This window comes from Salvelinus namaycush, chromosome 4, assembly GCF_016432855.1.
Source record: "Salvelinus namaycush isolate Seneca chromosome 4, SaNama_1.0, whole genome shotgun sequence".
NCBI classification, from domain to species: domain Eukaryota; kingdom Metazoa; phylum Chordata; class Actinopteri; order Salmoniformes; family Salmonidae; genus Salvelinus; species Salvelinus namaycush.
In genome coordinates, this window is record NC_052310.1 from 27,184,722 (window position 1) to 27,198,606 (window position 13,885).

The 13,885-nt window shown below is 44.7% G+C and overlaps 1 protein-coding gene across 1 annotated transcript; it reads right to left on the reverse strand.

Annotated features, from left to right (window-relative positions):
- Positions 1-1,116: 1,116 nt before the first annotated feature.
- Positions 1,117-13,629, reverse strand: LOC120046408 (activating transcription factor 7-interacting protein 1-like). Its single transcript, XM_038991618.1, has 12 exons — positions 13,384-13,629; positions 9,753-10,618; positions 9,342-9,541; positions 8,965-9,093; positions 8,777-8,851; positions 8,581-8,651; positions 8,157-8,302; positions 6,809-8,023; positions 6,574-6,687; positions 6,332-6,451; positions 6,188-6,246; positions 1,117-2,737 (listed from the first exon to the last, which is right to left on the reverse strand). The coding sequence occupies exons 2-12, from the start codon at positions 10,609-10,611 to the stop codon at positions 2,246-2,248; spliced, it is 3,480 nt and encodes a 1,159-aa protein (XP_038847546.1). The 5' UTR covers positions 10,612-10,618; positions 13,384-13,629; the 3' UTR covers positions 1,117-2,245.
- Positions 13,630-13,885: the final 256 nt, after the last annotated feature.

The window sequence follows — 13,885 nt, forward strand, 5'->3', positions numbered from 1 at the left end:
AACACTGGTGGATTCAAAAACTAGTCAAAAGTTATGGGGTGGACAGTGAGTGGAGAAATGGGGGGAGGAGGAGTGTGGGTAGCAGGGGAAAGATTGGGAGTCATAGGAATGGTAAGGGAAGGGAGAATGGATAAGGAATATAAAAAAGAAAAAAAAATCTCTTTCCTTCCTTTTCTCATTCATAAATAAAATAAATTGTAGACCAGGTAAATGGAGAAATAGATGAGGAGGCAGAGGACGGAGAGAGCAAGCAAATGAAAAGATAAAGCACCTCCCAGCAAAGCGATGAGGAAGAAGAAGAACAAAGAACGAAAGAAAAAAACAAATACTCCAGTAGCCTCCGTTTTTTCTTGTCTCTATGTGGAAGGGGGGAATGGCAGTTGCCAGTTATTCCCCCTCCCAGCTTATCTTCTTTCTTCTTTCAACAAAACAAGCCTCCCCATCCAGATGAAAACATGTTATTTTCCTCTAGCTCTGGTCTAGTACATACCACTCACACAGGTTAGACATGTTGCAGAGGCTCATCAATATTGCTTACTGAAAAAGACATGGGGCTATAAGACAAGCATTGCCTGCCTTACTGAACTGAAAATGCTATCTGTCCCCTCTCCCGCCTATCCCTGAGAAATCTGGGTGGGAGGGGAGGGAGGAGGGTCCTCTCGCAGAATTAGTATGCATTGAGAGAGTGGAGGAGGGGGGGGTGCCTTTCCAATAAATGTCTAGGAACCAGTGTTAGTGTGAATAAAACTGATAAGGGACTAGCTCCCCCTAGAGTCAAGTATCAATATACCAGTATAGTTTACAAACATTTTAATGAAAGATTACAATAGTCTGAATATTTCCTGGTACTTAACCTTTCGGTCAATCTGTTGTCAAGTCCAATGCATTTATTTACATGTTTCTAACCAGCCATTAAGACTTTACATGTCCCTATCAGACGAAGCGATCAGCAGACAGTGTGTGAATTACATGGGGCACAGGGGGGACCCCTGAATGAGACATGAGTCTACCTAAATGCAATAAAATCAAACTTTGGGGTGGGGGGGGGGGGGGTCTCTAAATAATACTAATTGAACAATTCTACTATTTCTTTAAAATGCCTCTGTACTGCTACAGAGGTAAATATTAAAATAAAAGCGTATTCCAAATTAAACGAACACCCCCGCCGGTCATGGTTTAAAAAATATATATATCCACGTGGCTGCACTTGTCATCCCGGGACAGTCCCATCTCTCAGCCCCTTTTCAGGCGTCACAACTTCTCTTTCTACAAAAAAGGTCCTTTTGTCAAAGACGCATCAATTAATTCAGGCTACAAGAGTGTAGACCTAATGAAAAACGCAGAATGTCATTACAATTTTTGGTGTTTCATAACGGATGTCTCTTTCCATTCATCTATTCGTCAAATGTTAGGATGCTGGAATTATTTTGGACTAGACGAACACACGCAGGTAGCCTACTTTTTGAAGTTATTTGTTTGACAATATGAAAACATGACTAGTTCTGTTCATGCCAAATTAAAAAAGGTTAAAAAAAACATTAAATTACATCCATTAAAAAAAATGGCACAGGACGTGCACACATACACAGGAGGCCCTTGATCATGTATCATTTAATTGTAGAACATGTCCTTCACAATGGCAGAAATTGAGCAGGAGGAAAAGATCGCATAGGCTTTAGCAGGTTCATTTCTCATGAGACGCAGAACTACTGTGTATTACCATATAATATCATGGTCATTCTGCCCTTCATAGTATGTTCTTTCAGTTAGACTGACAATTGCAATGAAAAGTTTGAGTTTTCAAATACCTTCAGGAAACTAGGAGAAGAATACTTTGTCCATAATCTTTCAGAAACAGGACCAGGCCATTTCAGGTTTGATTTTCAAATCCTCTCGTCCTGTGTCAAAGATACCATTTTGGTACAATGCTGCTCTCATGTGGTCAAACACACGGCAGGCAGACAATGGTCACATGGGGCCAACCGATTTCACCAAGATGGGCAACAACATTTTCCAGTAACATTCCAATGATAAGTCACTCTTGTAAACACCTGGGCTCAAATATGATTTGAGTGAACAATTCTGATAAAAAATACCAAACACATTCATTTGAAAATAGAGCAATTCGTTTTGCCAGAAGCTTTACTGAACTTTACCAGAAAAAAAAATGTACAGAATCAACATTTCTCCTCGTTTTAACTTTACACAACAAATTGTACATATTAACTTACATCTTAACATTTGGTTAAATTGGAGCTTTCGGTGAAGGGGACGTTAAGACGTCAGTGCACTGAGGCGCACAGAATGGTCCAAAGCGGCCAAACACGTCCCTGGCACGGACTGCAAAGTAGTACTTGGAGCCAGAGACAAACTGTGTGAGTGTACAGGCCATGGGCAAAGCCAAGGCCTTCACCTCCCCTATCTTCTTCCAGAGTAGGGGAGGTGTGCTGGGGCCAGAGTGGTCCTGGTGGTAGGCGTATAGGTGGTAGCTGTCCACGGCAGCACAGCTCCCGTCTACCTCAGTCACAGACCAGGAGAGCACGATGCCGTCATTCTGGCTCAGAACCCGGGTTATTTTGAGCAGAGGCTGTTGTGGAGGGCTGGTGCTGGCCGCTTCGAGGGGCAGGCTGATAGTTTGAGGTGGGACAGGCAAGGGGGGAAGGGGAGAGGGCTGGGGGCAAGGTGTGGAAGATGAAGAAGTGGTTGTGGCTGAGGCAACACTTTCAGATGGGGAGCCCTGAAAGATTAATTTTTATCAACTTTCACTCAGCCTTTCACATCCATTTGCTATGTTTACTCTCTTTGGTTGATTATAGGCCAATATGTACATTTGCTTTCAATTGGAAAACATTCTGGAACATGCAGTATTCCATGGCTGCATTCCAAACACTTACAAGACACACCCACTCCCCTCAGCCCTCAAATGAACGTATCATGACATCTGACGAGTTGACACTTGCAGGTGCAAGGTGCAAGAAATGTATTTTAAATGGCCCGCTCTTGCCCGGAAATGTGTCACTCGTTCATCTCATGGTTGTTTTCAGTCATCATGGAACCACTGGTAGCTGTTGTGTGTGTGCCTTATATGCGCTACAGTCAATTATGATTGCATTTCATAATCTTGGCTAGAAGACAACACCTCCGCAGACATCGAATGTTAGCCATCCTACATTATCAGATACATCGAAAATTACAATGTATAAGTGTGATGTCAGGGAAAGTTGTGCGCAAACTATCGTTTCCAAAAGCTAACCAAACAAAAACATCATTACTTTTAGGATAAGTGTTTGAGCCGTCATGTGCATAAGTAGCACCATTTCTAACTTATTTACATTTGTTTTTACTTACACTTGTATGTTGACTCTCCATATTAATGTAGTTTAAGTTTAGGCTGACTTTTCTTAACGGATGTACAATCAACGCAAATTTAATTATGGGGCGTTTCAGGCCCCGGAGTGAACATAATTGTACTAGAGGTCGACCGATTATGATTTTTCAACGCCGATACCGATTATTGGAGGACCAAAAAAAAGCCGATAACGATTAAATCGGCTGATACATATACACTGCTCCTGCTGCTGGGTTGTTGCCCTCCTACGGCCTCCTCCACGTATCCTGATGTACTGGCCTGTCTCCTGGTAGCGCCTCCATGCTCTGGACACTACGCTGACAGACACAGCAAACCTTCTTGCCACAGCTCACATTGATGTGCCATCCTGGATGAGCTGCACTACCTGAGCCACTTGTGTGGGTTGTAGACTCCGTCTCATGCTACCACTAGAGTGAGAGCACCGCCAGCATTCAAAAGTGACCAAAACATCAGCCAGGAAGCATAGGAACTGAGAAGTGGTCTGTGGTCACCACCTGCAGAACCACTCCTTTATTGGGGGTGTCTTGCTAATTGCCTATAATTTCCACATTTTGTCTATTCCATTTGCACAACAGCATGTGAAATTTATTGTCAATCAGTGTTGCTTCCTAAGTGGACAGTTTGATTTCACAGAAGTGTGATTGACTTGGAGTTACATTGTGTTGTTTAAGTGTTCCCTTTATTTTTTTGAGCAGTGTATATAGATATATTTGTAATAATGACAATTACAACAATACTAATGAACACTTATTTTAACTTAATATAATACATCAAAATCAATTTAGTCTCAAATAATGAAACCTGTTCAAGTTGGTTTAAATAATGCAAAAACAAAGTGTTGGAGAAGAAAGTAAAAGTGCAATATGTGCCATGTAAAAAAGCTAACGTTTAAGTTCCTTGCTCAGAACATATGAAAGCTGGTGGTTCCTTTTAACATGAGTCTTCATTGTACATTTGTACATATTCCCAGGTAAGAAGTTTTAGGCTGTAGTTATTATAGGAATTATAGGACTATTTCTCTCTATACCATTTGTATTTCATATACCTTTGACTATTGGATGTTCTAATAGGTACTTTAGGATTGCCAGCCTAATCTCGGGAGTTGATAGGCTTGAAGTCATAAACAGCGCAATGCTTGAAGCACAGCGAAGAGCTGCTGGCAAATGCAGGAAAGTGCTGTTTGAATGAATGCTTACGAGCCTGCTGCTGCCTACCACCGCTCAGTCAGACTGCTCTATCTAATCATAGACTTAATTATAATATAATAACACACAGACATACGAGCCTTAGGTCATTAATATGGTCAAATCCGGAAACTATCATTTCGAAAACAAAACGTTTATTCTTTCAGATAAATACAGAACCGTTCCATATTTTATCTAACGGGTGGCATCCATAAGTCTAACTATTCCTGTTACATTGCACAACCTTCAATGTTATGTCATAATTATGTACAATTCTGGCAAATTAATTACGGTCTTTGTTAGGAAGAAATGGTCTTCACACAGTTCGCAACGAGCCAGGCGGTCCAAACTGTTGCATATACCCTGACTCTGCCTGCACAGAATGTAAGAGAAGTGACACAATTTCCCTAGTTAAAATAAATTAATGTTAGCAGGCAATATTAACTAAATATGCAGGTTTAAAAAGATATACTTGTGTATTGATTTTAAGAAAGGCATTGATGTTTATGGTTAGGTACACATTGGTGCAACGACAGCGCTTGTTAAATCACCCGTTTGGCGAAGTAAGCTATGATTCAATGATAAATTAACAGGCACCGCATCGATTATATGCAACGGAGGACAAGCTAGATAAACTAGTAATATCGTCAACCATGTGTAGTTAACTAGTGATTATGTTAAGATAGTTTTTTTATAAGATAAGTTTAATGCTAGCTAGCACCTTACCTTGGCTCCTTGCTGCACTCGCGTAACAGGTAGTCAGCCTGCCACGCAGTCTCCTCGTGGAGTGCAATGTAATCGGCCATAATCGGTGTCCAAAAATGCTGATTACTGATTGTTATGAAAACTTGAAATCGGCCCTAATTAAAATCGGCCATGCCGATTAATCGGTCGACCTCTAAATTGTACACTTGAAAACTCGATCAAAAACGAGGGCTGGGGGCCTCCCGGGTGGCGCAGTGGTCTAGGGCACTGCATCGCAGCGCCAGCTGCGCCACCAGAGACTCTGGGTTCGCGCCCAGGCTCTGTCGCAGCCGGCCGCGACCGGGAGGTCCGTGGGGCGACGCACAATTGGCCTAGCGTCGTCCGGGTTAGGGAGGGTTTGGCCGGTAGGGATATCCTTGTCTCATCGCGCACCAGCGACTCCTGTGGCGGGCCGGGCGCAGTGCGCGCTAACCAAGGGAGCCAGGTGCACAGTGTTTCCTCCGACACATTGGTGTGGCTGGCTTCCGGGTTGGAGGCGCGCTGTGTTAAGAAGCAGTGCGGCTTGGTTGGGTTTCGGAGGACGCATGGCTTTCGACCTTCGTCTCTCCCGAGCCCGTACGGGAGTTGTAGCGATGAGACAAGATAGTAATTACTAGCAATTGGATACCACGAAAATTGGGGAGAAAGGGGGTTAAAATAAAAAAAATCAAATTTAAATAAAAATTTAAAAAACGAGGGCTGAGGGGCTTCCGTTGCCCACTTCCCTTGCTTGGCTAATCATTCTGAACCGACAACAAAGATGGTCGTGGGATTCCCCCAATTGCATAAGGCAAGGGTAAGTGGAGGAGGGTGTGTCTTTTATAAGTTTGAAACGCAGCCCATGTATTGAAAGACAGTTTCTCTGCTTTCAAATATTTGGTAGTCTCACCTGCAGGGGGCGATGATAAACAGCACGCGGAGATCCAGTCTGACCAAGAGATGACCTCACTGAAACAATAAATTAAAGAGAAAAACTCTGGGTATTCTACTGTCAACATAACCACAGACAGTGTTTGCACAAGACACCACCTACCGGCCTGTGTTCCGACTGAAGTGGAGGTGGCTGTTTGCTGTGTGGCTGTTGTTCGCTGACCCGCTGTTGAAGGCGAGGGTGAGGCCTTCAAAGCCATCGGAGCCTTCAGCACTCCAGTAACTGCACACAACACATGGGGACAACTTCGGGAGATGTACAACTCACTGCACGTCTGGCCTCTATTATATCATAAAATACTGCTCACCAAAAGGAAGAGGGAGGGAAAGGAATATCAATCTTACCTAGAACATCATCATCATCCTCCTCCTCCTCCTCTGTCAGGTCTATGAATGCTTCTGATTTGGCATGGTGAGATGCCTGTGTGGAGTCTGAAGGTGGGTTTGTAGATTCACTACCTACATAGGAGAGTGTAGGAAAACACAGCTTCTCAGAATGACACTGAGAATCTGGGCAAAACAAACTACTTACATATACTCTTCCAAGATAACAAGCCAAACTTCTGAGGTGTAAGCTAACCTGTTTTCACAGGCACCTGTGGTAAAGGGGCAGCTAGTTGTGCTGGGGCAGCTGGTCGCACAGAGGGTTGAGTGCCTGTGGTGGCTGGCATTGAGAATCTTGGTAAGGATGAAGTGGAGTTCGCCACAGACACAAGCCGAATGGACTCACAGACGGAGACAGACACACTGGAGCTGGGCCTGCTGACTGTCCCAGTGGCTCCAGAGTGGGAGACATTGGGTGTGGCACAGAGTGTGGTTATGGTTGTGGCCCTGCGTGTGGGTGTGGTTATGGTTCTGGGTGTGGTTCTGGGTGTGGTTATGGGTGTGGTTATGGGTGTGGCCGTGGGTGTGGTTGTATGTGTGGCCATAGGTATGGCCCAGGGTGTTGTTGTGGTTATGGTTGTGGCCCTGGGCGTGGTTATGGTTGTGGCCCTGGGCGTGGTTATGGTTGTGGCCCTGGGCGTGGTTATGGTTGTGGCCCTGGGCGTGGTTATGGTTGTGGCCCTGGGCGTGGTTATGGTTGTGGCCCTGGGCGTGGTTATGGTTGTGGCCCTGGGCGTGGTTATGGTTGTGGCCCTGGGCGTGGTTATGGTTGTGGCCCTGGGCGTGGTTATGGTTGTGGCCCTGGGCGTGGTTATGGTTGTGGCCCAGGGCGTGGTTATGGGTGTGGCCCTGGGCGTGGTTATGGTTGTGGCCCTGGGCGTGGTTATGGTTGTGGCCCTGGGCGTGGTTATGGTTGTGGCCCTGGGCGTGGTTATGGTTGTGGCCCTGGGCGTGGTTATGGTTGTGGCCCTGGGCGTGGTTATGGTTGTGGCCCTGGGCGTGGTTATGGTTGTGGCCCAGGGTGTGGTTATGTGGGACGTTGTGGCAGCTGGTGAGTCAGTGGGTGTAGTCGTGGTTGTGGTTGTGGCAGCGAAATGAGATAAGAGGGCAGAAGCAGAGGGGGGCTTGGGAGCAGCAGGGGTGTAGGGAGTAGTCCTCTGCAGGAGGAAGGCAGTGGTGGGTGTCACGGTGGAACTCGTCATGGCGGGAAGTGCGCACACTGGGATTAGCTGGGAGTTGGTTGGGTTGGTAAGGATGGCTGTCCCTCCACCAGGCAGCTGTATGAGGAATGACTGGAGAGGGAAGGCGGACGGGCCTGGTGCTGGGGTAACACAGGTGCTCAGCATCAAGGTTTGGGATGTGGGTTGAGATCCGGCTGAGGCTGTGGAAGAGGGGGAAGGTAGCAAAGGGGCTTGTGGAAGAGAAAGAAATGGAGATTTTTAAAACAGGAAGAGACTGTATACAATGATATTACTAGTTGGTTATAGAAAACACAGATTAAGATAAAGAGAAACCTGCCAACAGACCAACTCCCTCCTGCTCACCTGTGGGTACAGGAGTAGGGGTTTGACAGCCCTGATCAGTACGTACAGGAGTAGGGGTTTGACAGCCCTGATCATTACGTACAGGAGTAGGGGTTTGACTGCTCTGATCATTACGCTTTGGATCCGGTGTGTTGTTCCCCATTGTTCTGTTTACAAGGAGAGGAAATGATTACAGGCAGAGGATTCAGGAAGCTGATCAAAAGGCTGCTCAGTGGAGAATGATGGTGAACACAAACATAAGTGGATGCTGAGAGATACAGTATGACGTCACTGTACATCCAATCAATTGCTTTTATCCCAAATAACTCAATGATAAATTGAATCTTCGTTGTCAATGCACCCATTTCTTTTGGTTACCCTCTGGTGAAATGTTTTTCCTCTGATTAATTGGGACACGCTGCTACACTTCAAACCATTGACTTACCTCAGGCCGAGAACTGCTGATCCTGCTGGGGTGGTTGCTGTGGCAGAAGTAGAGGTAGGTGGCAACAGTACCTGATGAATATAGGGAAGAGCACTTTGTATAGAGTTCCAATGGTACCACCAATCTTTCAAAAAAGCAAGTTCTCTCTGAAATCACAGTCATCATTGAAAGATCAATTGCCTCCATTTTCACTCACTTCTGGATGATTCTTGGCATTCTCCCTGGCCTGGTTGGCAGTTCCAACTTTCTTAGAAAGTCGGCCAATCTTTGCCTGAAAGGGCACACGTGGCGCATGGATTTGCTTGTCTAATGGGCAATACATTCCAATGTCTTTATCCTAGATTACCCTGTTTGTGTTTTATTTATCATCTTCTGACAACTGACCTGCAGGCTCTTGAGTGCACTCGGGTGTTTTTCTATTTTGTCCAGTCGGTCTCTGAGCCCCTGAAGACTCTTGTCAAATAGTGTGAGCTGCAGAACACACAACTTCTGCTCAATAAGCTGCTGCACCAGCTACAGAGGACAGGGGTTTTAATGGGCAAGTGAGGAAAAAAGATGGAAGGTTATTATTATTTGTTTAACCTTAAAACCAGTCCAACTGAGATTTTTTTTTTTTTTTTTAATAACACGAGAAGGTAGCACCAATATAAAAATTGCCAAAAATATGCCATGCAACTCAGGATACATGACTACAACTTGGGAACTGAGACGTGGTTTCTTTAAATAAAAGATTTAATAAAACATCTCAATTGAGGACCAACCTTCTTTAGCTTGTGTTGCCTTTCAGCACTCCCACTGATCTTCAGCTCCACATGAGCCTCCAGCTCTTCACAGTCTACTCTGGGCCTCTTATGATGCCTCTCTGCCACTTCCAAGTCTCTTTCTCCCTGCTTTTGACCACCATCCTCCGAGTCTCCAGACAAGGATCGTTTCTTCTGTAGAGCAGCACCCTCCTCTTCTTCTTTAGAGAGAACACAAAACATTATAATATCAAAACACCGCTATTATTATTTCAAGAAGCTAACATCTTGAAAAAAAATTCTCTCCGCTAGCCAACAGGCCAGTTGAAGTCAGAAATATGACCAATTCCTGCAACCTAGCTAACATACGAACTAAACTTGACATAATCACTTTGGTACTTCAGTTGGGATTGGAAAAGACTATAGAATTACCTTCATCAATCTGAAGGGGCGTTGGTGATGAAGGGGACGGACAGTCAACTGGAGCACCACTTTCAAATTGTTCTGGCTTCTCCATGTTAACCTCAACTTTTTCTACCCCTCCTTCACTTTCCCTCTGTTCCTCCTCTTTCTCATCTTTTTCCTCCTCTTCCTCATCATCATCTTCACTAAGCACCAGGAACCCTGGCCTGACCTCCTGGTCTGACTCTGCCGTGTATGATGGGGAGAGTGAAGGGGAAGAGACAGACTCTACAGCCGTGTTGGAGGACAGGAGGAGGGAGGCGGCAGGGTTCAATATGGGCACTGTGTCCTGAGTGGTACCTGGTACCAGGTCTACTTCCATACCATCAACCTGTCTCTCTCTTACTGCTTCTGTTTTCTCTGAACTCACAGGAGAGGAAACGATAACATCCTCCTTGGAATTTTTATCCACCTTTATCAGTCCATTCATTTTGTCTTCTACCTCAAGGCTGGGTAATGTAGACTCCTTGTCCCCCTCTCCTTCTTCCTGAACATCTTTTACATCAGAGTGTATGTTCTGTGATGAAGAAACCAGTAATTCAGAGGCTGTTGGTTCCTCAGAGGTCTCAGTGGTTAGGGATGTGGCCGTCAGGGAGGAAGGGGCATGAGTGGTGGTATGTGTAGTTCCATGTATTTCTTTATCTACTTCCATAGACACATCTTCACAGTGCTTCCCATTTACCATTGCTGGCTGAGGTGGGGATGAGAAAGAACATGGAGAGGAAAGAGTGGTGTGAAGGGATTCCAGTTGCCGTCGATCGCTGACTTTCATAGTCTTTTTTGCTCTGAAAATTGTCCTCAGGGGTTCCTCTGCGACAGCAACATCCATGCTTGACCTGAATGGTGGTGGAGAAGAACGAGCAAAAGAATGTCAATCATGTACAATTCTGTTTGTTTTACTCTCTCTCGTGCAAATTAAAAACAAACATTTTCATTAATCTCTTCATTAATGAAGTGTATTAAATTCAAATAGAAGTGGGCGCACTGACTTTCCCATACACACTATTGTTGAAGTCCAAGATAGGACACACCCACAATCATGCAGCTCCTCCTCTTTACACCCTGTCAACTCTGATTGGTAGAGTGCAAAGCCTGCCAGGCAACTCAAGCAGGCGATTCAGTGACGGGTTTCAAATATCTGGGCCTGGTGGGAGGTGTTTGCACCGGGTGAAAAGCGATTGCATTTGTTTAGGAACCGGGCTGCCTCCTGGGCGTGAGCCAGGTGCCCTGCTCTGGCCGACGGCGGCTCAAAACAAAAAAGTGGGTTAAGCAAGTGGAGTAATGAGTAGGATTCTGTTTTCACATGCAAAAAATATATGCGTCCTCCGAAACACAACCCAACCAAGCCGCACTGCTTCTTAACACAGCGCGCCTCCAACCCGGAGCCGCCGTCGGAGGAAACACCATGCACCTGGCTACCTTGGTTAGCGCGCACTGCGCCCGGGATATCCCTCCCGGCCAAACCCTCCCTAACCCGGACGACGCTAGGCCAATTGTGCGACCTCCCGGTCGCGGCCGGCTGCGACAGAGCCTGGGCGCGAACCCAGAGTCTCTGGTGGCACAGCTGGCGCTGCGATGCAGTGCCCTAGACCACTGCGCCACCCGGGAGGCCCCAATATATATATTTTTTTAAACACTTTATCTGCCTTCCCAATGAAAGCTAGTTTGAAAATTCTGACATTTCATGCAAAAGAGATGTTTCTGGACGATGCACCATGCTGCTATGTTGACAGCATGAGCATGCAGCCCAGACTACTGTTCCATTTGAGAAGGGTGCTCCTCCCACACCGCTTTTGACCTTTCATGTCACCTAGCAGCATTCACAGAGGCAACATTCTGGCTTGTAGAGGTCGTGAGAGGAAACTTTCCTGATCCAAACACTAATTTATGCCCAACGTAGATTTCCATTAAATAAAACATAAGGTTTCCAGGTTATAGTCAACTAAGTGGTAAGTTCAGCATATACTTACCACTGCCTCATCAAAATAGGAAGGAAAACAAATCAATCAAATAACCTTGCATAGTGCCATGCCATCTTAGCCATCTTATCTTGACAAATTTAGGACAGCTCTTAGAGCCAGTAAGATTTTCATTTTTTTTAAAGCAATAAAATAAACCCCATTGAGTTGGAAGAATCTGTAATGACATTAGTACACTTTTTCAAAGATGATTTGAAAACTTAATGTTGCCCTCATGGAATGTCATTCCTTAACCTGCCCCATCGTAAATCCAGTACTACCTGCAGCTGAAAATGTAATGCGATGCATTTGCTCCATGTAAAGAGTTTCCGTTTAGGAGGGTGGAGACTTTTTACTTGTCTCTTTAATATCTTTTCAGAAATTTCCCCCCCAGAACCTAATTGAGCATTTGACGCAATTATGTAAGATTAGTTCTGGGATTCAGATTCGCTCCATGTGACCCCCCTCTGACAGTATGGGCCTGAATTGACTTGTCAAACCCAAGGGTATGGGGTAATCCCCCTATGATAACATTCATGGGGATTCCCTTTGCAGTTGGATGAAATTCTATTTAGCCCAGTTAGATTACCCTGTGAAAGGAGGCAATTAAATGCACCTGTGGACACTCAGACTAAGTAACAAGTTCTAGACTAAGTATCAAGGGCTAGACTAAGTATCAAGGGCTAGACTAAGTATCAAGGGCTAGACTAAGTATCAAGGGCTAGACTAAGTATCAAGGGCTAGACTAAGTATCAAGGGCTAGACTAAGTATCAAGGGCTAGACTAAGTACGACATTTGATTTTACTTTCCCAGTGAAAAAAGTCCAGTAGAGACTATCAATCTGCACACCTGAATTTAATTTCATACTAATTGATTACTGTTGATTTGTCGCACCAGGTGTTGGCTAAGTGAAGGAAGGCGTGGCCAACCTAGTCCTACAGTGTATGTCACAAAGCAGAATCAATATTAGCCAGGTAACTAACAAACTTTCAGATATAGCGGTTTGTTTCTGGTTTATTAAAAAGTGCTAAAGTAAATGATGGATTATTGAGAATATTGAGTCGGTACCATTTACATTTCAAGTCAATCTTTCTCAGTTAGCTGGCTAAGTCATCGATCCTGACATTACTTAAGAGGGCCATGGAGTGCACAGGCTTTTGTTCCAGCCCAGAAATAACGACACACTCCTGTGCCTCAAACAATTTGAAGTTGAGTATAGTGATATTTCACACTTTGTTTTGCACTGACAAAATAAGATCTCTAATGGAACATGTATAATAAGACTGGCCGTAGGAACACTGCCCTTGAAGTCAAGATGTGCAGGATCTGATGGCTTGGACACATTTTCACAGACAGTGATAGCTGTGCTGGAGTAGCTGGGTCTCATGGGACAGGGCACGGACTGTGGCAAGGCACTCAAGCAGTAGAAGATGAAGAGGACTAAGTTATGTAAATTTAATTCCGTCAAAATGGTGCGTTAACGGACCTACAATTGCTACATCAGTAAGGTATGTAGATGCCTTCAATGGCCTCACCAATACATCACCACTTACATAAAATGATCCATTCAGTGAAGTTTAGACTAAGATTTAAAGTATATCTTAATGCAGTAACTCAATGTTAAACACGTGAGGTCACTCACCCTTTACATCCAGTTTCAAAACAGGATCCTGTAGTGACCAGAACTTGCTAAGTGCTAAATTGAATCAGCAAATGCTAACTTCCACAGTCATTTAACCTAACTTGACCTGTCTCCTTATCCTGTCTGTTGTCACTGATTGGGAGTGAATCACAACCACTCAAAACCAGCACATTCTTAGTATGTTCTAAACTTCCCAACCCACATTCGTATGTTCTAAACTCCACAGCTAGCCTATTCAGTTCGTCAATTCGCTCCCTCTCAAACAAAGCAGGAAGTGTGATGGGGGAGGGAAATCCAGACAGATGAAGGCGGGGCTACCATCTTTGGAGAAACTGCAGAAAAGGGAACAAAGGTGTTTCAAAGCACTTTCAATTGCACCATTCTTCATGAAAAGGAGTCGTCTACATTTTTTTTAGCAACTCTCATACTCTATGCTCATGATACAATCCCATCTCAATCCATCCCGCATTGTGCTTCAGGCATTATTATATTTTATTATTAT

Coding starts and splice junctions, on each gene's coding strand:
- LOC120046408 (XM_038991618.1), bottom strand. CDS start 10,611: ATGGATGTTGCTGTCGCAGAGGAACCCCTGAGGACAATTTTCAGAGCA. Junction 8,303..8,580: donor TCAGCAGTTCTCGGCCTGAG/GTAAGTCAATGG, acceptor CCTTGTAAACAG/AACAATGGGGAACAACACAC. Junction 6,247..6,331: donor TTCAGTCGGAACACAGGCCG/GTAGGTGGTGTC, acceptor TTATTGTTTCAG/TGAGGTCATCTCTTGGTCAG.